The 24,869-nt window shown below is 41.7% G+C and overlaps 2 protein-coding genes across 2 annotated transcripts in view; one reads left to right on the top strand and one right to left on the bottom strand.

The window, feature by feature from the left end:
• BTK (Bruton tyrosine kinase) overlaps positions 1-4,265 on the bottom strand; it is a 31,418-nt gene extending 27,153 nt beyond the window's left edge. Inside the window, exon 1 of the mRNA XM_079766031.1 lies at positions 4,152-4,265. The gene's annotated coding sequence lies outside the window, so the exon portion shown is untranslated. The remainder of the gene's footprint in view (positions 1-4,151) is intronic.
• Positions 4,266-21,492: 17,227 nt separating this feature from the next.
• RPL36A (ribosomal protein L36a) lies at positions 21,493-24,868 on the top strand. Its single transcript, XM_079765427.1, has 5 exons — positions 21,493-21,553; positions 21,934-22,039; positions 22,231-22,298; positions 24,217-24,339; positions 24,794-24,868. Exons 1-5 carry the CDS (start codon positions 21,551-21,553, stop codon positions 24,812-24,814), a joined length of 321 nt encoding a protein of 106 aa, XP_079621553.1. The 5' UTR covers positions 21,493-21,550; the 3' UTR covers positions 24,815-24,868.
• Position 24,869: the final 1 nt, after the last annotated feature.

Consider the following 24,869-nt stretch of genomic DNA (forward strand, 5'->3'; position numbering starts at 1 on the left):
AGTGGTACATATTCTTTAACAACTTTCTCAATGTAATGTTTTAAGATTTATTTGTCTTGGTAGCTCTAGTTCATACATTTTTACTTTTATTTTTATTGAATTTATTGGGGTGACATTGGTTAATAAAACCATATATGTTTCAAGTCTACAACTCAGTAATGTATAATCTGTACACTGCATCATGTGCTCACCACCCAAAGTCAAGTCTGTTTCCATCCCCATTTATCCCCACTTTGCCTTCTTCTACCTTTCCCTGCCCCTCTTTCCCTTTGGCTATCACCATACTGTTGTCTGTGTCTATGTGTCATATATATTTTTTCTCTTAATCCTTTCACCTTTTTCATCCATTTTAATTCACTTTTATATGTGGAAAATATTCTATATGATATGATGACTATGTCATACTTCATTTTTCCATTCTCCTATTAGTGGATATGGCAGTTATTAGTTTTCAATTACACTAGTAAGCAAAGCTGCCACAAACATTCTTATACATGTGAGATAGTTTTCCACACTCAAAATTAATTCTCACTTATTCAAACAAGGTGGTAAACCCAAGTCCGGCTTATCTGTGTAATTCTTTTTCCCTCTTCATTCCTATCTTACTGATGCTTTACTATGAAATCTAAAAGAATTATCTGTCAACTTATCTAATTAGAGTATAATCAATGGGCTAAATTTTGCCTATGAAAAATCTCTTCTCAGTCCCAAGAAGCATCTCTCACGTTCTAGTCGAGATTTTGATTAAGAATGTCCTGGCCTGAGAATCAGAAGAGAAGTCTTCTTTAAAATATCATAACCATAGCAACACAGAAACTTAATTACTTTTGTTAAGTTCTCAAAAAGCTCTATTCAGACTCTAGTGAAACATAATTATTTTATGAAAAGCTTCAGGGTCAGACTACAGGTAACCAAATTTATGGCGAGGACTTCCAAGCAGAATCAGCTTTTAGGCTGCATGCTAACCAGGAAAATTCTCATCTGCTATAGTGATTTCCAAGAGGTTTCCGGGGTCTGGTTCTTCTTCAGCATTTCACATTAACATTTTGCATTTTCTTTGGTTTTGGAAACTTCTGGGTCTCTGGAATCCATCATGTCTTCTGCCCTGCCCCAGAGACAGTAGATTCTGGCCAAGTGATGAGGAAAGGAGAGCTAATTCGCAAACTTACACTCAGCATCACATTGAGGGTGGCTGCTGGAGTGTCCATCTTTCACTCGGGACTTGTGTGCTCCTTTGGCTTTTTTGTCAGTTTTTGTTTTCTCTGGTTTAGACATTTTCATTTTTATTTGATATCAAAGTAATATATGTTCATTATAGAAAATGTTTCAATTACAGGAATATGAAGAAGAAAACATCAACAATAAGCTCATTATCCAGAGGCATTGTTATGTGGGCATATTACTTTTCTTTTTTTCTGTGCATTTTTATTATATTTGAGATCATATTGCACATTACCTATTCATCCATCCATCCAATACAAAAATATCTAAAGTTCTTGTGTAACTTACTCCTGATTATTTTTCCATGATACTAGGATCTCTAAATAAGAATAACTTATCAAGTCAAAAGTATGTGCATTTTGCATTTTGAAATATATTGACAAAATTATTCCCAGAAACATTGTACCAATTTCCATTCCCATTAGCAGTTTTTGAGAGCCTGCTTTCCCCCTACTTTTACCTCTTTTCTACTCCATTTCTAATCATTTTTATTCTGTTTTTATTGCAAGCTAATCTGCTTTCTCGTTGAGACAAGGATCTTGAACTCCATTATATTCCAATCTACAACTTGTCTAAAATTTAACTTATCTTGATTCCCTAGAATTTTCTTCTTCTAGGGATGAGCTAATAGACTATAGTTCATTTCCTTTTCAGGGAGGCAAGTCAGTAAGATGAGCAACTCCTTGAGGTCCAGATGACCAACATTAACCCTATGGACATCTAATGATGGCTCTCAGAGAGTAAGAAAGAAAGCCTAAAATTAAGGTTTGTGTTTCCAATGCTCTCTGAACGCCCTAAGTTAGTGCACATGAACCTCCATAGAAACTGAAAGTCACACGTGGCCCATTTGTTTCAGGGTCCTCAGAGGCGTTCTCTCTCTCCCTCCTCCGATGGCTTCATTTGCATAACCAAGCAGCTTTGGAATGAATTAGTTCAAGGTCGGTCTCTAGCTTCTTGTTGAGCACTGCCTCACTGAAAATTCTAGCTCTCACTTATTCCCAGGAGTTAGAAGTCAGATCTTGGCATCTTTGGGTGAAAAGCAGCAGATATCTATGGACTCTGTGGAAAACACCCAAACTGGTTTTCAAAAGCCGTATCTTCTCCTTATACCTAAGTCACTTCCTGGTATATAGATCTAGTCCACTGAAAGGAAACTCTGTAGGAAATTTGCTCTAATGGAAATAGTAAATCATAGAAATCATAGTAATGTTCATTTAAAATTGCTCCAAGACCCTAGAAATGAATGGAAAGTTGTACTAGTTCTCACCAAAAGGAGTTTACAAAGGATTCTAAGCAAACACATCACTAGACATAAGCAACAGGAATTTGGGCTTTAACACAAGCAACTAGTTTAAATAGCCTGAATAATAAAAGGGGTCAGATTAGAGCAGACAGGGCTAGCCCTAAGGGATACTGTTTCGGTAGAATGCTTTAGGTTCCATGAGTATTTGCATTTTGTGGCTTACGTGGAGGGTGACATTGTTTTATCAAATAACTGAGACTCCAAAAATGGCTCTAGCACCCTTGGTTCAGAGGCTTAGCATGCAAAATGTGGGAAGGAGCAGAACCAGCACACAATTAACAGCACAGAGGACAGCCCTTGAGCTGGTAGACCCCTGCCTCTGAGCTTTGTTGCTGCCCTGCCTCTGGGAATGCACAGCATGTGATTTGGAGCTTGGAGAGCTGGGTGACCTGGAAACTGGACCAGGATTCGTTTTGGAGGTCCAGCAGCACATCCAAAGATGTCTTGGTCAGAATCAGAAATCCCCTTTGTTCCAAATACCACACTATTTGCTCTAGGCATGCCCTCTGGGGACACTGGCAAATTTCAGGCAGAATAAAAATAATAGCAAACACTGAGATATTAGCACTTGCTATTGCCAGACCTTGTTTTAACTGCTTTACTTGTTTTAACATGCTTATTGATCTCAATAATCCTATTGGGAAAGTATTAAGAAAGGGAAAAAAGAAAAAAATGGAAAGTAAGGGGGAAAGGAACAAGGAAAAGAGCAGGGGGGAGGGAAGGGGCAAGAAAAGCAATTCAACAATTACTTATTAAGCACTGACTCTGTTCCAGGGGATGTGGTAATGAACAAAATAAAGAAGGGAATAAAGAAGAAGGGCTACCGTTAAGAGAAAAGAGGAGGAGGGGAAAAGGGGGATGAAGAGGAGGAGGGGAGCAGAAAGGAGAGAAGAAATGATGAAGACAAGACAAAAGAAAGCCGTGCACATGGCAGGCAATGGTAATGGGAAAAACCTCAGGGGTTGGCCACACAGCCTGGGCTGAGGCTGAGGCTGCTTTCTTTGGGCCCAATCTCTTACCCACTATTACCACGAGGTTGGTGCACACAACCCTTCCAACAAGCCAGCTCTGATCCTGGTAACATTGGCCCAGCACAGCCTGAGGCAGGTAGCCTACCAAACCTTGGTTTAGCTGGTGCTTTTCCCCAGCTTACAAAAGTCAATGGCCTATTGTGGCATGTGAGCTTTTACTGTTTGGTCAGACAATCTATATCTTAAGTGTTTTTCTTATATGGGTCTCAGTGACACAAGTACATGTTTTGGATCTTCAAGCAATATTTGAACAAAGGACTTATTTTTATCCTACTGCCACTGACAATATTACTTTTCAGCCAAGTTTTGCATAGGTGCCCCTTTACAACATTTGATACCTGTTCAGATGATCACCTCATGCCACTTTTTTCTCTTACTGTTCCCCCACAACCCTCCTCAGAAAAGACCCTTTACAGCCCGTTCTGATCATCGGAAGGGATTACCAGGGCCTATGCTGATGACATTCTCACCCTCTCAGTCAGCCTCCTCCGCCAACCTACTATATCGGCACCAGCCATGCTTTCTCTCTGGCCTTCAGGGGTCCCAAAAAAGGCACTTGCTGCTGCTACCCAGCCCCTGCCATACCCCAGACCCACCTCAGTCCTGACTTAATGCCGGTAGCTTCCCAGATGCATTGAGATGCCAGGACTTTGAAGGTGGGACTCGATCTCAGAAGACACTGGTCCTGGAGACATATTCTTACAGTCCAGAGAGGAAGGACAGTCTGAGCAAACCCCACCCTTTCACAGCCACTCAGTTCCCTTTTTTTGTTTCCTGACTTAAACCAATGCCTTTTTTTTTTCTTCTTCTCAGTAGCATGGTATCTGGCTCCCTGCTGCTGTCCCTATTCTACACCCCCCTCCCCAGCTGTTTCCGCCCTTCATTTGCTTGGGACCTCTGACACTTCTATCTTCAGTCCCCTCTGAAAGAACCCTTCTCAACATTACTGGAGCCACTGAGACTCTAGTGGGGCTCACTTGAGCAGACAGGTCATCAAGCCTATGTCCTCAAGGTAAAGGGACAACATAACTAAAGGACTGTGGGGCTGGTCAGCAGAGGGAGTGGAGACTTACAGGAAAGAGGAGAAATGTGGACCCACAAAGACAAAACAAAGGGACTAAAGGGGAAGAGTGCCTTTAGAGTTTCATGTCCTCCAAGGCAGAGGAGACTTGGGTCACACAGTTAAATATGACAATGAAGGATGGAAAGTGCTCACAAAGGGACCCCAAAGTACAGAGCCTGACAGAATGAGAGACAAGACTTCCTCCTGCTGAGTCATTTTCTAAGAAAGCATTTTTTCTACAGATAAAAATGTCCAAATGTAAGCCCACACAAAGACTTGTGACCTTCCCCATTTAATGTGGATGTTGATTTTTCTCCCTTAATGAATCGGCCTCAGGGATTAACTCCTAGTTTATACCTGTGTCATTAATACTATTAAGTGATAAATCAGATTAGGTATTTTACGTGTGTTACTTACCAATAAACCTGAATGTACCTTCAGCCACTTCCTATCTTATGTTCCAGCAGCAGTCTTCTTCCAGAGGATTATCCTGGGGAATTTAGCCAGTAATGGCTGCAGACTGGGGTGGCGACAGAGCCCCTGGTGACTGATCTAATTAGGCACTGCCATATGTACTAGACCCAGGTGTGGTATCCTAATGTAAAAACAGATCACAGATCCCACTAGACATCCGTCAGAATTTTTAAAGCAACAGGACTTCTTTTTAAAAAGCATTTGTAGGATAGTACAGTAGTTAATCCTCACACCTGCATAAAATAGACAGGAGAAAATGTTGTATGATCTTCCTATTTTATTGACAATTTATATCCTTTGAACTAGTCACCTCCAAACAGCTGCTCCAGTCACCTGCCTGAGAGTTGGTCACAGATATTTGTCTTTCCTCCCCTTTTCTTCAGTCAGATTCTATTTGTTGTCATATGCCCTGTCCCTTCTCAAGGTGCATCTTGGGGTGAAGATTTGGGATTGATAGGCATACAATGGGGGGTCTGGACAAGGGAGAGCAGAACAAGGGAATGGAGAAAGTAAACCTAGCTGCTGCTGCTTCTTCTTCTTCTTCTTCTTCTTCTTCTTCTTCTTCTTCTTCTTCTTTTTCTTCTTCTTCCTCTTCTAGAGAGAGAGAGTGGAAAAGAGAGGGAAAGGCAGAGATAAACAGCAATGTGAGAGAAACCAGGGCCCAGGCTGGGGAGGAGCCTGCAACCGAGGTACATGCCCTTGCGTGGAATCGATCCCAGGATTTTTTGGTCTGCACGCCGATGCTCTATCCACTGAGCCAAACTGGCTAGGGCAACCTAGGTGCTTCTTTACCTTCTGCCCACAAGCACTCCTCTAACACACTTGACTAGATAGGGTTTAACTAAATTAGATAGACAGAAGGACTGCACCCAAACAGTGCAAATAAGTGGCCTAGTGTCACCTCAAAAGATTCTAAATGTAATATAGAATTTGTGTTTGGTGCTATCATGTTCAACATTTTTATTTTTTATTTATTTATTTATTTATTTATTTATTTATTTAAATATATATTTTTATTTATTTCAGAGAGAAAGGGAGAGGGGGAAAGATAGAAACATTAATGATGAGAGAAAATTATTGATTGGCTGCCTCCTGCACATCTCACACTAGGTATTGAGCCCGCAACCCCAGCATATGCCCTGCCTTGGTATCATAGGTCAATGCTCAACCAATGACCCACACCAGCCGGACATGTTCAACATTTTTATTAATTACTTTTGAGGATTCTATAGAAAGTAGCCTAGCTAATTAGTGAATGAACTGATGTTGTTGTGAGCTAGATGGGATGAGAAAACCAGAGCAGAGTTTCCCAAAAGATTTTGATTGCTTGATATGATAAGCCAAATTCACCAAAATGTATTTTACCAAGGCTAAGGGTCATGTCCCATAATTGGGCACCGACATTGAACTTCAAATCACTCAAGTGAAAGTGGGGCAGCAGTAGCACTTATTAAAATGGTTCAGAGGTTTTTGCTGATAGTAATTGAGAGAAATACCATGCCAATGATATGGCTGCCAGAAATTACCAAGTGATATCAGGCTTTCTTGAAGAAGTAAGACAGAGGAACATGAACAGACCACCTACTCTGCAAAGCCAGGCCATATCTAGAGTCCTGTGATCAGTTTTGAGTGCCTCATCTTAGGGAAAATTAATGAGCAGGAGCATGTCCAAAACAGACCGGGATTGGTGAAGGGAATAAAAACCAAAAGCCATGTCACGCAAGGTGTGATAAAAAGAACTAAAGGAAGTCATGTTCACTGTCTTCATATTTCCATGTTATTAATATTGAAAACCTCTAGACACTCCTTGAAGTACAGTGAGACTGCCTAAGAAGAGCCTGAGAGAAGAAAATGTGAGACTACAGTCTGGTTCTATGGCAAAGAAACTTTAAAGAAGTTTTATTATCTTATTCCCGGAGACCATCCAACAAAAAGGGGATAGGATGATCAGAGAGTCAGCTCAGGACCCATGGATATTCTTGGAGGGTTATGTAAGCAGGAAACCATAGGCTCTCATAGTTCCTCAGCCCCTAATACTCTGGCACTTCCTCCTGCATTGCTGCCCAATTCTCTCTCCTCATCCTCCTCTACCCTGCAGATGCCCCTGTTTCCCCTGTGTGATGTTGTGATTAAACACAAGGCTGTGGTATTAGACTACCTGGAGTCAAATTCCAGCTCTACAAAATAACCATGTGTGTGACCTTGGGTAAGCAAATTTAATATCACTTGTGCCTCAGGTTCCTCACCTGTTAAAGAATAATAATGGTATAACGTGTGTGGGCTGTTAGGATTAAAAGAAGTAGTATATAAGGTGGTTAGGAAAATGCCTGGTATATAATAAATGCTCAATAATTGTTAGCTGTTATAATTACCAAGCCACAATAGTCTAATTGTATAATGAATGGCAAGGAAACCCAGACTCTGGAGTCAGATCACCTATGCTTGTATCCTGGCTCCACTAAATATGTTAACATTTGGCAATTTTTAAAAACAGCCATGATGCATTGAGAGGTCGCCCATTCAACTCCCAGTCAGGGCAGATGCCTGGATTGCAGGTTCATTCCCCACTGGGGGGTCAGGAGGCATGTGGGAGTCAGCCAATTGATGTTTCTCTCTCATTGATGTTTCTCTCTCTCCCTTTCCCTTCATCTATCTCTAAAATCAATACAAAATTAAATTAAATTAAAAAAATACAGCCATGGCTTGAGAAACAATGTCATCCCAACAGATTCAGTTAAAAAACAGAACAAAACAAAACAGCCTATTGCCTCAATTTCCTCATCTGTACGATGATAAAAATAGTAATACCTACCTCCTAAAATCAGAATTTTATGAGACAATCTATTTTAAGTACCCTGAAGTCTTTCTTTACTGGACTCACTTAAAAAAGATATGTCTTTTTAGAGAGAGAGGGAGAGATAGAAACATTGATGAGAGAAAAACCATCAACATCCATCTGCTGCCTCCTGCATGCCCCCTGCTGGGGATCGAGCCCCCAGCTTGGGGATGAGCCCTGACCGGGAATCAAACCCAGTGACTTCCTGGTGCATGGGTTGATGGTCAATTACTGAGCCACACCAGCTGGTCTGGACTTACTCTTTTGAAACCCAGCACATGCCTGTTTCCAGGTGTCAACAAAAGAATGTCCAAACCCATATAAAAGTTTCATAAGAGTTATTTGAGCTATAATTTTGAGGACATGTGCAGAAGCAAGATGTCAATGGATTAAGAAAATGCTCCAGAGAATGGCAGTTTTGCATTTCTTTTTACATATTTAGAATCAAAGGAGAGAACGTAAGGAAGGTGCATGGTGGTTGATAAGGAGGTGGGAGAAAGCAAAGTGGGGAAATATCTAGGATTGGATAAAAAGCAAAACGGAGAGTCCAGCCAGCTGGCATGGCTCAGTGGTTGAGCATCAACCTAGGAACCAAGTGGTCACAGTTCGATTCCCGGTCAGGGCACATCCCCAGGCTGGGGGCTCAATCCCCAGTCGGGGGATACAGCCAATCATGATTCTCTCTCATCATTCATGTTTCTATCTCTCTCTACCTCTCCTTTCCTCTCTGAAATCAATAAAAATAATTTTTAAAAAAGCAAAATGGAAAAACATATACTTATTTTACATTGGTGGTTACAGGATAGTTAATTAGCATTTATAGCACATAGAGATGGTATTTAGGGAACAAGATAACAATTAAGGGTTCTGTTCATGCTCTAGTGGTCTTGTGCTCTGGTGCTTGTGGCTATGCCTTCAAGGCATCTAGAAAAGAAAATTACTCTGATATTTCAGATTTATGTTATCTTAGATGCAGAAGAACAATGGACAGGGCTTGCTTAAGTTAAAGACTGACCTTTACTGAGGAAGCTGTATGTCTGTGACATGACTACTCCCCATGCTCAGTTAGGAACTTTTCTTTCCAACAGCAAAACACCACATTGACACTTTTAATAAAAGGTACCAATACTCAAATGATCTAATAAATACATACATAACAAAAGTGAATAAAGTAACTATGATGAGATGATGTTCTTCCCAAAACTCTGTCCTGTAAAGCAACCTAGGAGTCTGAGCCAAAGAAGCACTCCCATTTTGTTCATTCTTCCACCCACCCACTGATACTTCCTTTGACCCACCTTCATACCCAGCTAACTCCAGTAATCCCTCTAGGGAAGGTTCTGTGTTAGCCCTGGGACTTGCAGGTGCCTCAGTAAACAGACTGAAATGATTAAAGGTGCAGTGCCTTTAGTCTTCTGGATAAAGAATGATGTTGGTATGCTGGAGGCTAATTCCAGCAGGTCATAAATGCAAGAAGTTCATCAAAAGGTTGATGGAACTTGGGGATTCAGCAGGGCTGAAAAATTGCATATATTATTGCTTGCTGCCAGATAGCCGAAGGCAGTTCCCCCAACCTGAAATCTTTAACTGCTTACCAAACCTTACCTTTGATATGTATATCTGATTTGCTATAGGGAAAAATGTGTAAATAAAAAGCCCTGGGTACAGAGACTCAGAGAAGTTAGTTACTAAAGCTAAGCCTCCCTGGCTCCCCAAAAAATGCCTTCCAAATTCATATTTTTTTCCCTAGCCTCTTTATTAATTTACATCACAATCCCTTCTCCAGATTCCTGAACCCTTCTAGATGTGGATACTACCCCAGCATTAATGGCACCCAAGACAAGGACGTCTGGAGAAGAAGATTTCACCTGAGCGAAGAAAAGAAGTTAATCACCGGTAAAGGTGGGGTCACTGTGCATAAAGCCTGTACCAAGCTTTGGATTTCGCAAACCAGAATGGGCGGGAAAGTCTTTTGTTTTAAGTCAGACTATAATGGGGAAGAATTCGGTTTAAAGGCGAAACTATCATTGTAAATTTTTAGCTTCCATGCTCAAGGATAAAGAAATTAAAATGTTGAAAGGTACTCTTTTAAATCAGGCTCTAGGAAAAAGAGTACCATTGTCATTTTTAACTATGTGGCTTCTTGTTCAAATTGCAAAATGCCTAATTCATATTGGGGATTGAAAGTCTGTAATTTCTAAAAAGCCGCCCGATCCTCTGCCTCTGGAGTGGAGAGACTTGGCAGCTGAAGAGATTAAAGCTGTCAGCTCTCTCACCGAGACTCTCTAATGCCTTGTTTAAAAATTACTGTAGAACACCTTGGGACAGGCAGAATTTGGCAAAAATAACTTTAAAGGCCAGTCGATGCTGTGGAGAGCAGAATAGGAAGAGACTCAGGAAAAGAACTGTGATTATGTTATTTGTCTATATGTTATTTGTTGAATGTAGTTTTATCTATCATTTTGTTTGATTTAATGTGTTTATTGTTAGCCTATTAAGCATGCCTTTAATTCAATAAGAAAAGAAGTGTGGCCAGATCATTTACTGAATTTCCCCAGAGGAAACCGGATGTGGGGGAAGGGAGACACGTGGTGATCCTGTAAAATGGATACCCATTCCCAAGAGTACTATTAGAAAAATCTCATTTCCGCCATGTTTTTTCCCGGTCCATCATTTTAAAATTTTGCAAAATTCAGAAATGTGTCTGGAATTTCTGTACTCATAAAGAGAGAAAGCTGGCTTAAGACAAATGCGCACACCATCTGATTTCGGATTTTAGATAGTTTTAGGCTAAGTTTAACTCTCTTTGTGGATGATATAGAAAAACCCAAGACTGTTTTTTCTCAAAAAGAAAGATGTCAGAAATGACCCAAGAAGAAAAAGAAAGATACAGGCTGGTTCTAAGCAACAAGATTGGTGTTTCCATAATAAAGGGTAGTTTTTAAATAATAATGGACTGCATTCCAAAGTTAACATTAAGGCCACTAAAAAGTCAGTAAATTATCTCTGTTACAGAATTTACCAAAGTAAATGCCTTGGATAATAATAACTGGCTTTAGAATCTCAAAATTGTTGAAACATAGATAAATAATATATTATGAAGGTCCAGTCACCCCAGGGGAAACTAGCTTCGCTCATTAACAGAGGAAAAAGCTGGTATTCTTTCCCAAGGCAGCAACTCAGCAGAAAGAATGAGGCTATTTTACATTTAAATGGCTACAGGCTTGCTTCCAGAGTATTTTAGTTGGCAACTTAAAACTTTGGAAGTTTACTGAATTAAATAATAAATAACTTGTTGAATATATAGGTATTTTGAAATAACAAAATACTGAAATATTAATCTGAGTTTGCCTCACATGAAAAATCTAGAGGACAGAATTGAATCTATTAATTAAATATGTCTTGTATTTTTTAAAAATGTGAAGTTATTATTAATCTGAGAAATGCTAAATATTTAACTTTTCAGCTAAATTTTAACGCTTCTAAGAGTTTAAAGTTCAAATTAAGTTAGGAAAAATAATATAGTTGTGGTAACAAAATGCATAAAGTATAGAAATTTATTTTTAAGAAAATAATTCTTGTATTTTCTCTAGCGAAATTAGTAGTTTAAAATATACTGATGTACCAAGTGTGGTAAAATTTCAACCTAAGATATAATATTTTATATGGTCTAATTAAAAAAGAGGATTAATTCTATGGTCTCAACAAAATTTTTAATATAAAAACCAGTTTAAATTTGATTGGTATCTTTTAGAATAATTATAAAAAGTATATAATATAGCCGAAACCAGTTTGGCTCAGTAGATAGAGCATCGGCCTGTGGACTCAAGGGTCCCAGGTTCGATTCTGGTCAAGGGCACGTACCTTGGTTGTGGGCACATCCCCAGTAGGGAGTGTGCAGGAGGCAGCTGATTGATGTTTCTCTCTCATTGATGTTTCTAACTCTCTATCCCCTCTCCCTTCCTCTCTGTAAAAAATCAATAAAATTTTTTTAAAGTATATAATATAATCTTTGAGATATATATATATATATATATATATATATATATATATATATATCCTATCTAATAAAGAGGGAACATGCTAATTGACCCTCATGCCATCGCAAAGATGGCGGCGCCCACAGCCAATAAGGAGGGAGTATGCTAATTGACTGCCCTGCCCTCAAAGATGGGAGCGCCCACAGCCAATAAGGAGGGAATATGCTAATTGACTGCCCCACCCTCAAAGATGGTGGTGCCCTCAGCCAATAAGGAGGGAATATGCTAATTCACTGCCCTGCCCTCAATGATGGCAGTGCCCACAGCCACAAGATGGTAGTGCCCTGTCCCCTCAGCCCCACTGGGGTGGCAGGCTGTGAGAGGGGGCAGGCCAGGCTGAGGGACTCCTCTCCAGTACATGAATTTTCATGCACCGGGCCTCTAGTATATATATATTTGATAGTCTTTCCAAGTTAAGTTTCAAGACTTTAATCAAGGGATAACTTTGAAATATTTCACAGGCCCTGGATTCAAAGATTCATTCTCTCTTCTTAAAAGAAATAATTTTGAATTAGGCCGATCTAATATACTTGAAATCATGTGGAAAGCTTTATCAAATAAAAATTAATGACTATATTTTGTTTATATACATATATTTTAAATGTTATGGGGGTTTTGGCCTCTAAAGGAGGGCAAGACAAAGTAGCTAAATATTTCTTAAGATTCAGCAAAGGAATTATAAAGACAAAGCCCCAGGCAGCCTGCTTTCAGACAAGCTGGGGGGAGGAGATGGAATTTGTACCTCCTAGGTCAAACGTATAAGTTTGCTTTTTCAATAAAGATGCCTACTTTAATCCTACCTAATAAAAGGGTAACATGCAAATTGACCGCACCTTCGCTACGCCTAAGCCACGCCCATCAGCCAGTCAGGGTGACTATGCAAATTAACCCAACCAAGATGGCGGCTAATTTGCATACACTGAGGGAGGGAGGAGTGAAGACTGAAGACACCATAGAAGGAAGAGGGAGGGAAAGTAGAAAGCATGGCTGCTGCTGAAGGGAAAGCGCGGGAGGCGCGTGCAGCCACAGAGGCAGGCAGCAACGGGTGGTGGCGGGTCGGGGGAGCGGGGGAGCGGGAGAATGCGGGGGGGGGGGGCAGGGGGGACGGGTGGCGCGCAGCGGAGGTGGAGGCGGTGGTGGCCACGGGGACGGGGCATGCAGGGCCACAGAAGCGTCAGCGGCAGTGGCGGTGGCGGGGTGGGCGGGGTGCGCGGCCACAGAGGTGGGTGGTGGCGGCAGGCATGGCGGGTCGGGGGAGCAGGGGGGGCGGGACGCGCTGCGGAGGAAGCAGGGCGTGAGGCCAAGGAGGTGGCAGCGGCAGCAGGGTGGGCGGGGCGCACCCCGCCCGCCCCGCCCCGCCCGCTGCAGCGGGAGAGGTAGGGGGGTGGGAGAGGTGCCGGTGGCGGGAGGGAAGCCCGCAGGAAGTCTTGCAGGAATCTTCCTGCAAAACGGGCCCCTAGTTACTTAATAAATTAGTTTTTAAAAATATAATTAAGGTCTCATATAATTTCGGTTAAATGAGAAGCCAATGGTTTTTTTTTTTTTTTGGTTTTTTTTTGAGAAGCCAATGTTTTTATAAGCAGTTGGATTTAACAAAGGCCAACATAAAAATTCGCATTCCTGAGACCTCCCATAATCCCTCTGTATATGCAAATGAGCACTGGTGAAAAGGAATACTGTTTAAAAGTAAATTTTAAGCTTAATAAAAAGGAGAAATTCTAACATTTTAAAATCTCTTCTGCTAATATTTACAGGGTAAACTGAAGGTTATTATTCAAGCATTAAATCTGATCATAAATAAAGTCACCATGAACAGAAAGTGAGTCACTTAATATGTAGGCAGCAGTATCAGTCAGCATCTAAAAGTAGCCATGTAGGTTGCTTGGCATAAAAAAAAAAAGAAGAAGAAAGAAAAAGGTTTTTTAAAAAATTATTATTATTATTCTTTAAATAAATATTTATTGTTCAGATTATTACAGATGCTCCTCTTCCCCCCCCCCTAGAACTCCCTTCCACCTGGTTCCCACCCCACCCCATGCCCTTACCCTCCCTCCCCCCGCCACTGTCCTCATCCATAGGTGTAAGATTTTTGTCCAATCTCTTCCTGCACCACTCACACCCTCTTCCCCCCCGAGTATTGTCAGCCCACTCCCTTTCTATGCCCCTGATTCTATTATATTCACCAGTTTATTCTGTTCATCAGATTTTTATTGACTTGATTTTTAGATTCACTTGTTGATAGATATGTATTTGTTTTCACTTTGTTGTTCATAATTTTTATCTTTACCTTTTTCTTCTTCTTCTGCTTCTTAAAGAATATCCTTCAGCATTTCATATAATACTGGTTTGGTGGTGATGAACTCCTTTAGCTTTTTCTTGTCTGTGAAGCTCTTTATCTGACCTTCAATTCTAAATGATAGCTTTGCTGGGTAGAATAATCTTGGTTGTAGGTTCTTGCTGTTCGTCACTTTGAATATTTCTTGCCACTCCCTTCTGGCCTGCATCGTTTCTGTTGAGAAATCAGCTGACAGTCATATGGGTACTCCCTTGTAGGTAACTATTTTTCTCTTGCTGCTTTCAAGATTCTCTCTTTGTCTTTTGCCCTTGGCATTTTAATTATGATGTGTCTTGGTGTGGTCCTCTTTGGATTCCTTTTGTTTGGGGTTCTCTGCACTTCCTGGACTTGTAAATCTACTTCTTTCACCAGGTAGGGGAAGCTTTCTGTCATTATTTCTTCAAATAGGTTTTCAATATCTTGCTCTCTCTCTTCTTCTGTCACCCCCATAATTCGGATGTTGGTACGTTTGAAGTTGTCCCAGAGGCTCCTTACACTATCTTCATATTTTTGGATTCTTTTTTCTTTTTGCTTTTCCGCTTGGGTGTTTTTTGCTTCTTCGTATTTAAAATCTTTGACTTGATTCTTGGGATCCTCTAGTCTCCTATTGGATCTCTATATATTATTCTTTATTTCAGTCAGTATATGCTTAATTTCTAGTTGGTCCTTTTTCATATCCTCAAGGGTCTCACTAAATTTATCGGCGGTTTCTAGAAGATTCTTGAGTAACCTTATAACCATGGTTTGAACTCTATATCCAGTAGTTTGCTTTCCTCCATTTCTTTCATTTGTGACCTGTTTCTTTGTCTCCGCATTTTGGCTGCTTCCCTGTGTTGATAGTGTGGCTTTGTGTGCTAGGTGTCCTATGGACCCCGGTGGCTCAGCCTTCCTAATTACCTGAGGTGGACACTCTTGGTGCACCCCTTCGTGGGCTGTATGCACAGTCTTGTTGTAGTTAAGCCTTGATTGTTGTTGGTATCACTGGGAGGAATTGACCTCCAGGCCAATTGGCTGTAAGGATCAGTTGTGTCTATGATGGGGGAACTTCTGTGTTGGAGACAACCTTATGGGGCAAGACTTGCTTCAGTGGGGCTTTGGCACTCAGTCAGTCTGCCCCCTGAGTGTGTCTCTTATGGATCTGAAGAGTTGTAGTCTGGATGGTCTCTCTCTGACCACTGGGTACACTGCCTCTTGGTTTTCCAAGGAGAGAGGCCACCCAGCAGGAGTCACAGAGAGATCTGCAGATTCCTTCTCTTTGTTTGGGGTTTGGAGGTGCCCAGATGAGTCCCAGCTGTGAAGCAATGCAAGCTGCTCTCAAGCCTTGGGTCTTCTTTTGGAGGCTTTGGGGCTCTTTGACCCAGCTGCAGTATGTTAGGTTTCAGATTGCAAAAGGCCAGGCCATTCATATGCAAAAGCCTCTGCGCTCAGCTTGGGTGGGGTTGCAAATTGGGTGGGGCGGGGTCTCGGGGAATCACCAGGGTGGAGCAAACAGCAATGGCTGACCATCAGCCCTGCCTGGACGAGGTCCCGGGTCTCTGTGTCCCGCGGCACCATGCAGGAACAATGATCACTGCAAGCACCTCTGAGAGAAAGCCGCCCTCGAGTTCTGCCTGATGTCAGACAGCCCAGTTTCTCCCCTATGAGTCTGGTCCCCAGAGTGTCTCCCAGAACTGGAGTTCAGAGCAGTCGGGAGCTTGTATCTCCCTCCTGATTGAAAAAGACAACAGCGTACTCAGTTGCCAGCCCTTTCCGCTCACACGCGCCTCCGTACCTCTGCACTTCACTTCTGCACCTCCGCCCCTCCTCCAAATCTCAGTGTGCTTTTCTCTTTCCTTCTAGTTGTAGAATTTCCACTCAGCCAGCCTTCCCATGGTTCTGAATGATACCAGTTTTGTCTTTTAGTTGTAGGTTTGAAGTGGTTGTGCGAGGCAGCAAGTTCAGGTGTTTACCTATGCCGCCATCTTGGTATCTCTCCAAGAAAAAGATTTTTAAAAGAAACTCTCTAGAGGTGACCTAGAAATTACTCTGGGAAGAAATAAAAGGAGGTTTCCTTCAAATGTCTGGAAAACTGTAATTAAAAATCAATGTGTTAGGCCTGAAAAAGAAAAAGTAAATAATTTGCCTTTTTGCCTCCTTAAACAAAGCTTATGTAAAATTACTCAAACACTAATAGAAATTCAATTAGTGTCATTTACTGTCAACACCCAAGGACAAATGGAGTTAGAAAATAAGACTTATTTCGGACTAATTTAAATTAGCAAATTGAAATAAATGAATATTCAGGAGAACTTAGTTGTATTAGGCAGGAACCTATTCTTGAAGCATTAACTAATTTTTTACTGATGGTTTATCTCATAGTAAATCTGCTTAACATGAGATGAATCCAAACCAGTCATATTTCTGTGCAAAGAATTAAATTAAAAGCTATCAAGATTGCATTGCAGGATTTCCAAAAGCCTCTTGATATTATTTAAAACAAAAAAAGGGGAGTAGTGGAGAAATATCATGTAAGTAAATTACATCAAGCCTTAATTACTTAAATTTTTTACTTTAAATTTATTTTTCACTTGTAATGCTGATGGCACGACACACATGGTGTCAGAATAAGCCAAAAGAAAATGGTTTGGAAAAAGGAAAAGATCCCAAGTCTAGTTTATAGAAAGGATTCCTTTATTAACCTTTGGTGGAGAATATGCTTGTATATTTCCAGAAAACTCCTCCAAGCCTGTGTGGATTCCTGCAACAATCAGAGAGAGGAACTAACCAGACTACTCCAGCCACAGATGGTGGTGGCCCCAAGCAACACACTGAGGAGACAGAGGAGAAACAGTCCAGAGATGGGAATAGTGAAGACGCCTTGCCATGCTAGCAGTCAGCAACTGTGCATCGCTGCAGGTTGTCGAGGACCAAGCCAAAGAAGGTTGGACCTACATTGCTCACCATTTGTCCATCATCCAGATATCATTGCTGTCATGTCACAGGAGACAGTAATGGAGAAGGAGACTCAAAGAATTGTTGGCCCAGAAAGGAGCTTACCACAGACTGATTCCTTTGATGCCTGGCAGCAATTTAAAGGGACATAAAAGAACTCTATATTTTCCATTGAATTTAAAAATCTTGAAAGGACCCGAGCTCTGCAAATGACATACATTCTTGTTAAAGTTATTAAATCAAAGAAGGGGGATATGCTGTAGACTAATTCCAGTACGTCATAAATGCAAGAAGTTCATCAAACGGTTGATGGAACCTGGGGATTCAGCAGGGCTGAAAATCTGCATATATTATTGCCTGCTGCCAGACAGCCGAAGGCAGTTCCCCCGACCTGAAATCTTTAACTGCTTACCAAACCTTACCTTTGATATGTATATCTGCTTTGCTATAGGGAAAAATGTGTAAATAAAAAGCCCTGGGTACAGAGACTCAGAGAACTTAGTTACTAAAGCTAAGCCTCCCTGGATGCCCCCAAAAATGCCTTCCAAGTTCATATTTTTTCTCTAGCTTCTTTATTAATTTATGTTGAAGCCCCTTCTCCAGATTCCTGAACCCTTCTATATGCAGATACTACCCCAGCATTTGTACTGACTGGTTAAGGAGATCTGTGCTGGAGACAGTCACTGTAGTGTCCCAGCCCTGTGACCACAGATTGCAAAACACCAGCATGTCTAGAAAGATTCCTTGGAAAGCTTAATAGTGCCATATAAAGGGAAGAAACAACTCACAGGTCCTAACAGAAGTAAGTGTCACTAAAAACAGTTAACTAAGCGTCACTAATAATTAAAGAGTTATTTTCCTGAACTTCGTTTTGGCAGAAAGATAAGAAAAGTAAAGTTTCATTCTCCATAAAAGCTTCCTCTGCCTGGCTGGTGTTGCTCAGTGTTGACCCGTGAACCAGGAGGTCATAGTTTGATTCCTGGTCAGGTCACATACCCGGGTTGCAAGCTTGATCCCCAGTAGGAGGCATGCAGGAGGCAGCCGATCCATAATTCTCTCTCATCATTGATGTTTCTATCTCTCTCTCCCTCTTCCTTTCTCTCTGAAATCAATAAAAATATTTTTTGTATATATATATATATATATATATATATATATATATATATATATATTAAGGATTTTTAAAATTTTTTTTATATTTTTGAATTAGAGTTGAGGTACAGTACACTTTCAGGTGCATAACCCAGTGATTGGACATTTATATAACTTACAAAGTGGTCATTCCAATAAATCTATGTATCATCTAACACCATACATAATACTAGAGGCCCAGTGCATGAAAGTGCATGGGTAGGGTCCCTAGCGGCTGCCAGCTGCTGGCCGGGGCCTTCCTTCGTTTTGCGCCACCCCCTGGTGGTCAACACATGTCATAGCAAGCAATCGAACTCCCAGTTGGTCAAACTCCCAAGGGGACACTTTGCATATTAGGTTTATATATATATATATATATATATATATATATATATATATATATAGAGAGAGAGAGAGAGAGAGAGAGAGAGAGAGAGAGAGAGAGAGACTAGAGGCCTGGTGCACGAAATTTGTGCATGGAAGGGGGGGTCCCCTCAGCCTAGCCTGCACCCGCTCCAATCCAGGACCCCTCAGGTGATGTCCGACTGCCGGTTTAGTCCTGATCCTGGGGATCGGGCCTAAACCGGTAGTTGGACATCCCTCTCAGAATCCTGGACTGCTGGCTCCTAATCGTTCACTTGCCTGCCTGCCTGGTCGCCCCTAACTGTCCCCCCTGCCATCATGATGGCCCCTCACTGCCTCTGCGTGCTGGCCTGATTGCCCCTAACTGCCACCCCCTGCTGGCCTGGTCGCCCCTTACTGCCCCCCTGCCAGCCTAATCGTCCCCAACTGCCCCCCCATTCAGCCTGGTCACCCCCAACTGCCCCCCCCACCGGCCTAGTCTCCCCTCACTACCCCCCCCTGCCATCCAGGTTGCCCCCAACTGCCCCCTCCCTGCTGGCCTGGTTGCCTTCAACTGCACCCCCCACTGGCCTGGTCGCCCCTAATTGCCTCCCCTGCCAGCCTGGTTGCCCCCAACTTCCCCCCCTGCTTGCCTGGTCACCCCCAACTGCCCCCCCTGCCAGCCTGCTCACCCCTCACGGCCCCCCTGCCGGCCTGGTCATCCCACGCAGCCTGATGTTCAGTTGTTTGGTTGTCCCTCACTAACCCCTCTGCCGGCCTGGTCATAAGCAGCCATCTTGTGATGGCATAATGGTCAATTTGACTATTACTTCTTTATTATATAGGATTATTGACTATGTTTCCTATGCTGTACTTTACATCCCCATGACTATTCTGTACCTGTTAATTTGTACTTTTTAAAGATTCTTATTGTTGAAAGTATTACATATGTTTCATTATTTTTTTTAAAAAAAGCTTCCTCCTCTTGGCTTTGCCTGCCCTGAGTTTTCTACTCTTTTTGTTCCAGGAATTCTAATGGCTAGGTGAGCACAGCCTGGGGCAGATGCTAGCCACCATGAACAGCACCTAGAGGATGATTTTGGCATATGAGGTTACTCACTCTTAAACAGTTTCACTCAAAGAAACTTAAAGCTGTAATTGCAGCCATAAAGGTGAACATATATCCAATTATTCTGTCCTCTGTCAAATAAGAGGTAGAGAAGATGGACATGGGTAGCAATGTTTCCAGGTACCACTTAAAGGAATGCATTAAAAGGAGATCCTGAAAGCCATTTAGTAAGTATACCAAAGTCCCAAAATACAGGGTGTCCTCCAAAAATGTATGCACACTTTATTTATTTATTTATTTTTATTTTTTAAAAATATATTTTATTGATTTTTTTTTACAGAGAGGAAGGGAGAGGGAGAGAGAGATAGAAACATCGATGAGAGAGATGAGAGAGAAGCATCAATCAGCTGCCTCCTGCACGCCCCCTGCTGGGGATGTGCCTGCAACCAAGGTACATGCCCTTGACCGGAATCGAACCCGGGACCGTCAGTCCCCAGGCCGATGCTCTATCCACTGAGCCAAACCGGTTAGGGCTGTATGTGCACTTTAACAGATGATAGCTCAATTTTGAAAATGAAATGTATTTTAATAAACACTGCCTTTATAATTATTCAAAGTGTTTATATACATTTTTTTTTCTGGGACACAGCCAGACATAGTGAGTGGCTTAGCATTTAACCAATCCTAAAATTAGCAACTCTTGTTCAGATAAATCTTACTACAATCTGATTGCAGTTAACTCTACCTGAGACTAAAATAAAACCACGAATAGTGCTGCATGTAAAAAAAACAACAACAATAAAACCAAACAAAAACAAAAAACAAAAAAGCAACAACAAAGGGAGAGAGAATCTAACACAGCTAGATCATCGAGACTTGGAGTGATATCATTGGTGGGCCACTGGGGAAGAAGTAAGTCTGCAGAGAAACCAGGTAATAGTGTTTTGAACATGTTCCCCTAACTTAAATCAGTCCAGTTCGGAATTTTTATGTTCTGACCATCCTGTGGTTACTTTTGGTTATTGAGCTTGTCAGGTTTAGTATATGGCCTCTTTTTTGTTCATACAGGTATACAGGGAAGGGAAGAGCTGCTGGATATTTTCTATATCCTGGCCTGATTATTGCTATTGCATGAGCTGAACAATATCATCTTAACTTTTCAGAATTTAGGGCAGCCAACTTGCTCCCTCAATAAAAAGGGGTGCTTTAACGTTGATCATTTTTCCTTTTTTTTTTTTACAAGGTAGTTTGTAATTATACATTTATGAGCATGATTATTTGATTGTTGTGCCCAATGCATTGGAACTGGCCATGTAACGGATGAGCATTGGTTCCCTTCAAGCCCTCAGTGAACCAGAAGTTGGCTGCAAAAGATGGTCGGTGTCCTTGAGGTGGAACAGGAATGGGACATTCAGGGGAAGGACCCCTCCACTTGACCCTAGTCCTGGCTTTCATTGGGGATAGGGAGATGAGGCCAGAGTGTGTGAGAGAGCACTGCTTCCTTCACTTAACTCTGCACGGAATCAGCGTCTGCCAAAAGTGATTAAGCAAAGAAAATTCTCAAAGCTAGGGGGCGAGAGGAAGTCTTAGGGGAAGCTCTTCCTTAAACTCCCTTCCGTGGCTCCGAATAGAGTCCTCTCAGCCGCCAGACGGCGCCACGCACAGAGCCTTAGACTCTATGGTCTCTCCCATGAGGAAGCGCGACCAGGAACCTCCTATATACTTCCGTTTCCGGCCTATCGTCTTCCTTTCACTGCTGATAGCGCTCGCAAACATGGTAGGACTTTGGGGTTGGGGCAGAGAAACATCCAGTTTAATCTTCTCTCCACCGTCAAAGATGCCATCCCGGGGTGGGTCCAGGCCTCTGTGTGGACTCGTACCAAAGAAACTCTGTTGCCGGAATCGATCCCCGAAGGGACCAGGCTTTGGGGCCAGGAATTGAAGTGATGGGATCAAAGAAGTAGACTTAGCGGGGGTTGGGGGTGGGGAGGCAGCAGTACGTGAAGCACATGGGACTGGACCACCTTCTAGTGAGTGGTGTATTAGCCAGGAATTTGAGAGTCGAATCTTCGTGGGTTGCCTTAGTGTGAACTGGGTCGCCATTGTGCCATTGGCATCTGATAAACACTGCACGTTCTGAACGGTTTATTTTACTAGGTGAACGTTCCTAAAACCCGCCGAACTTTCTGTAAGAAGTGTGGCAAGCATCAACCCCACAAAGTAACACAGTACAAGAAGGGCAAGGATTCTCTGTATGCGCAGGGTAAGATGGTCTTTTGCACGGGATTTGGTTTGAATGTGGCATTTGTGTAAATACACAAGCCCAGACCCCCCTCTCCCTACCGCTTGGGCATTGATATTTCTTTTGGAAAACCCAAGATAAAGCCGTAAGACTTTTATGTGACTGTTGTGAATTATTAACTTTGGCATACTGTAACAAGTAACTTCTCTCAGGAAAGCGGCGTTATGACAGGAAGCAAAGTGGCTATGGTGGGCAGACTAAGCCTATTTTCCGAAAAAAGGTGAGTAGTAATTACTATTTGACATATTTCCCACTGACTATGGTAAAGACCTTGCATTTGTTGTTAGCCCACACACCTCTACAATATAGGTGTGTGTTTTCATAGTTTCAGCGAAGTTATCTCAGTCACCTGCCGTAACATACCTGTTACAGACAGTGGAGCTGGGAGTGCAACAACTTAAGGTTTGTCTACAATACTGCATCATTGCAATATATATTTTATTTATTGATTCGAGAGTGAGATAGAGAAACATCTATTTTTTCCACTTTTGCATCCATTGGTTGATTTTTTAAAAAAATATTTTTTTTATTGCCCTAGCTGGTTTGGCTCAGTGGATAGAACGTTAGCCTGTAGACAGAAGGCTCCTGGGTTCCATTCCAGTCAAGGGCATGTATCTCCAGTTCCCCGGCCCAGGTTCTGATCGGAGCAAATGCATATGTGTTTCTCTGTTTTTCCCTCTCTCCCCCACTCTCTTAAAAAAAAAAAAACAAAAACCAATGGAAAAATATCTTTGGGTGAGGATTAAAAAACGAAACAAAAATATATATTTTATTGATTTCAGAGAGGAAGGGAGAGGGAGAGATAGAAACATCAATGATGTGAGAGAATCATTGATTGGCTGCCTCCTGCACGCCCCCCACTGGGGATAAGTCCACAATCCGGGCATGTGCCCTTGACCGGAATCGAACCCAGGAATCTTCAGTCTGCAGGCTGATGGTCTATCCACTGAACCAAACCAGCTAGGGCCATTGGTTGATTTTTGTATGTGCCCTGACCAGGGATCCAGCCTGACCTTGGCATATCCTGGCGACATGCTAACCAACTGAGCTATCATCAGGCCAGGGCTGCAGTGTTTATATTTTTTGCCCTTCCCTTTTTGAAGAGGCAGACATCAAGTTAAGGGAAGTTTTCTGCCCTTCTAAGGACTGAAGTTTGAGTATACCAGTAAATCCTTTGCCATTTCTATCTCTCATCAGGTCCTAGTGAATCCTCAGTTCTTGTTGGCAGTAAGAATGTTCTTTTGCTTCTCGGCTCAAAAGCCTGCAATGAGTGCTATTTATCTCATGAGGTCATAAGCCTCTTAAAAAGCGCCATTCAGACCTCCCACTGCATTCTCAGGCTGAATGTGTTTCTGTTTTTACTCCAGGTGATTTGGCTATTCCTTAAAGTACACACAGTGCCTAGAACAGCATTCCCACCAACAGTGTTTTGGCATTTTGCTCTTCCATTTAGCCTGGTTCCAGAGTATTAAGGAATGACTTGAGTGTTCATTTAGGTGCAGTAAGTGATTTGATAGCTAAGGGATGAAAGGAACGATTGCCTTTTCACATTTAGGTAACTTGGTTAGAAGATGGGGAGGTTCTAGCTAGGTTTTGGAATTTTTGAGAACTGCAAAACTAACAACAGAATTCTGACTACAGGAGCAGGCTTAAAAAGTTGAGTGTTTATGGAGAGTGTACTTTGAGTTAAATAATACAGTTGAATACACAAATTCTAGATGTAATTGTAGGTATTCTCCAGAGACTTTATAGATCTTACGTAACAGTTAACCCTATTTAAAGAATTGCAAAAGTTGTTTTTATTTAATAGCGCATGAATTAGGATGACCTGTTTTTGATTGTCCAGAATACTTAACTATGTAAAGCTGTTGAACAGCCACAAGTTCAAGGTGGCATGAGTGCCTCTTTGATAAGAAGTCCTCTAAGATGCCTGATGTGAATGGAGAACTTGATGGCAATTATGATAACTTTCCACCTTTGTGATTACATTTTCTCTTAAATACATTGGTTTTCACATTTATGTTTTCTCTCTATAGCCCAAGACAAATTAAGGTAGTAGTTAACCCCATGTAGTCATATTTTTGAAGAAAGATTTTTTGCAGTGATTTATGAGGAGTATCACTTCATTTTTTTTCCAGGCTAAAACTACAAAGAAGATTGTGCTGAGGCTTGAATGCGTTGAGCCTAACTGCAGATCTAAGAGAATGCTGGCTATTAAGAGATGCAAGCATTTTGAACTGGGAGGAGATAAGAAGAGAAAGGTATACAATTTGGGATGGGAGGTGCAATCTTTTCTATATAGCTTTATTATATTTAGAGAGGTATTTCTGTCCACTCATTTACTGTGGCATCAAGATCAGGGGCACTCCCTTCAAAATACTTGATCCATAGCTGAAGGTATAAGGTTTTTGGTGTTTGGCATGAGTAAGAAGGGGAGAATGAGATTTACAAGATTTTTAAAAAAATATTCTTTAAATTGATTTCAAAGAGGGAGAGAGAAACATCAGTGATGAGAATCATTGATTGGCTGCCTCCTGAAAGACCTCTAGTAGGGGGCCAAGACTGCAACCCGGGCATGTACCCTGACTGAAGTTGAACCACTGAGCCACACCAGAGCGGGAAGGGGGAGAATGAGAATTATCAGGAGTAGACACTTGATGGAACAGAGGTTCTTTGCAAGAGAAAAACTCACTTTTTCCCCCTTTTCTATTGCAGGGTCAAGTGATCCAGTTCTAGAGCGTCATATTTTGTTTTATTATATGACAATAAAATCTTGATGTGTTCACTTCAT

The sequence above is a fragment of the Cnephaeus nilssonii genome (genome assembly GCF_951640355.1).
Source record: "Cnephaeus nilssonii genome assembly, chromosome: X".
Lineage (NCBI taxonomy): Eukaryota > Metazoa > Chordata > Mammalia > Chiroptera > Vespertilionidae > Cnephaeus > Cnephaeus nilssonii.

Bases quoted from the DNA above. Each gene is read 5' to 3' on its own strand.
- RPL36A (XM_079765427.1), top strand. The intron at 22,040-22,230 runs GTAAGATGGTCT...AACTTCTCTCAG, and splicing joins GGATTCTCTGTATGCGCAGG to GAAAGCGGCGTTATGACAGG. The intron at 24,340-24,793 runs GTATACAATTTG...TTTCTATTGCAG, and splicing joins GAGGAGATAAGAAGAGAAAG to GGTCAAGTGATCCAGTTCTA.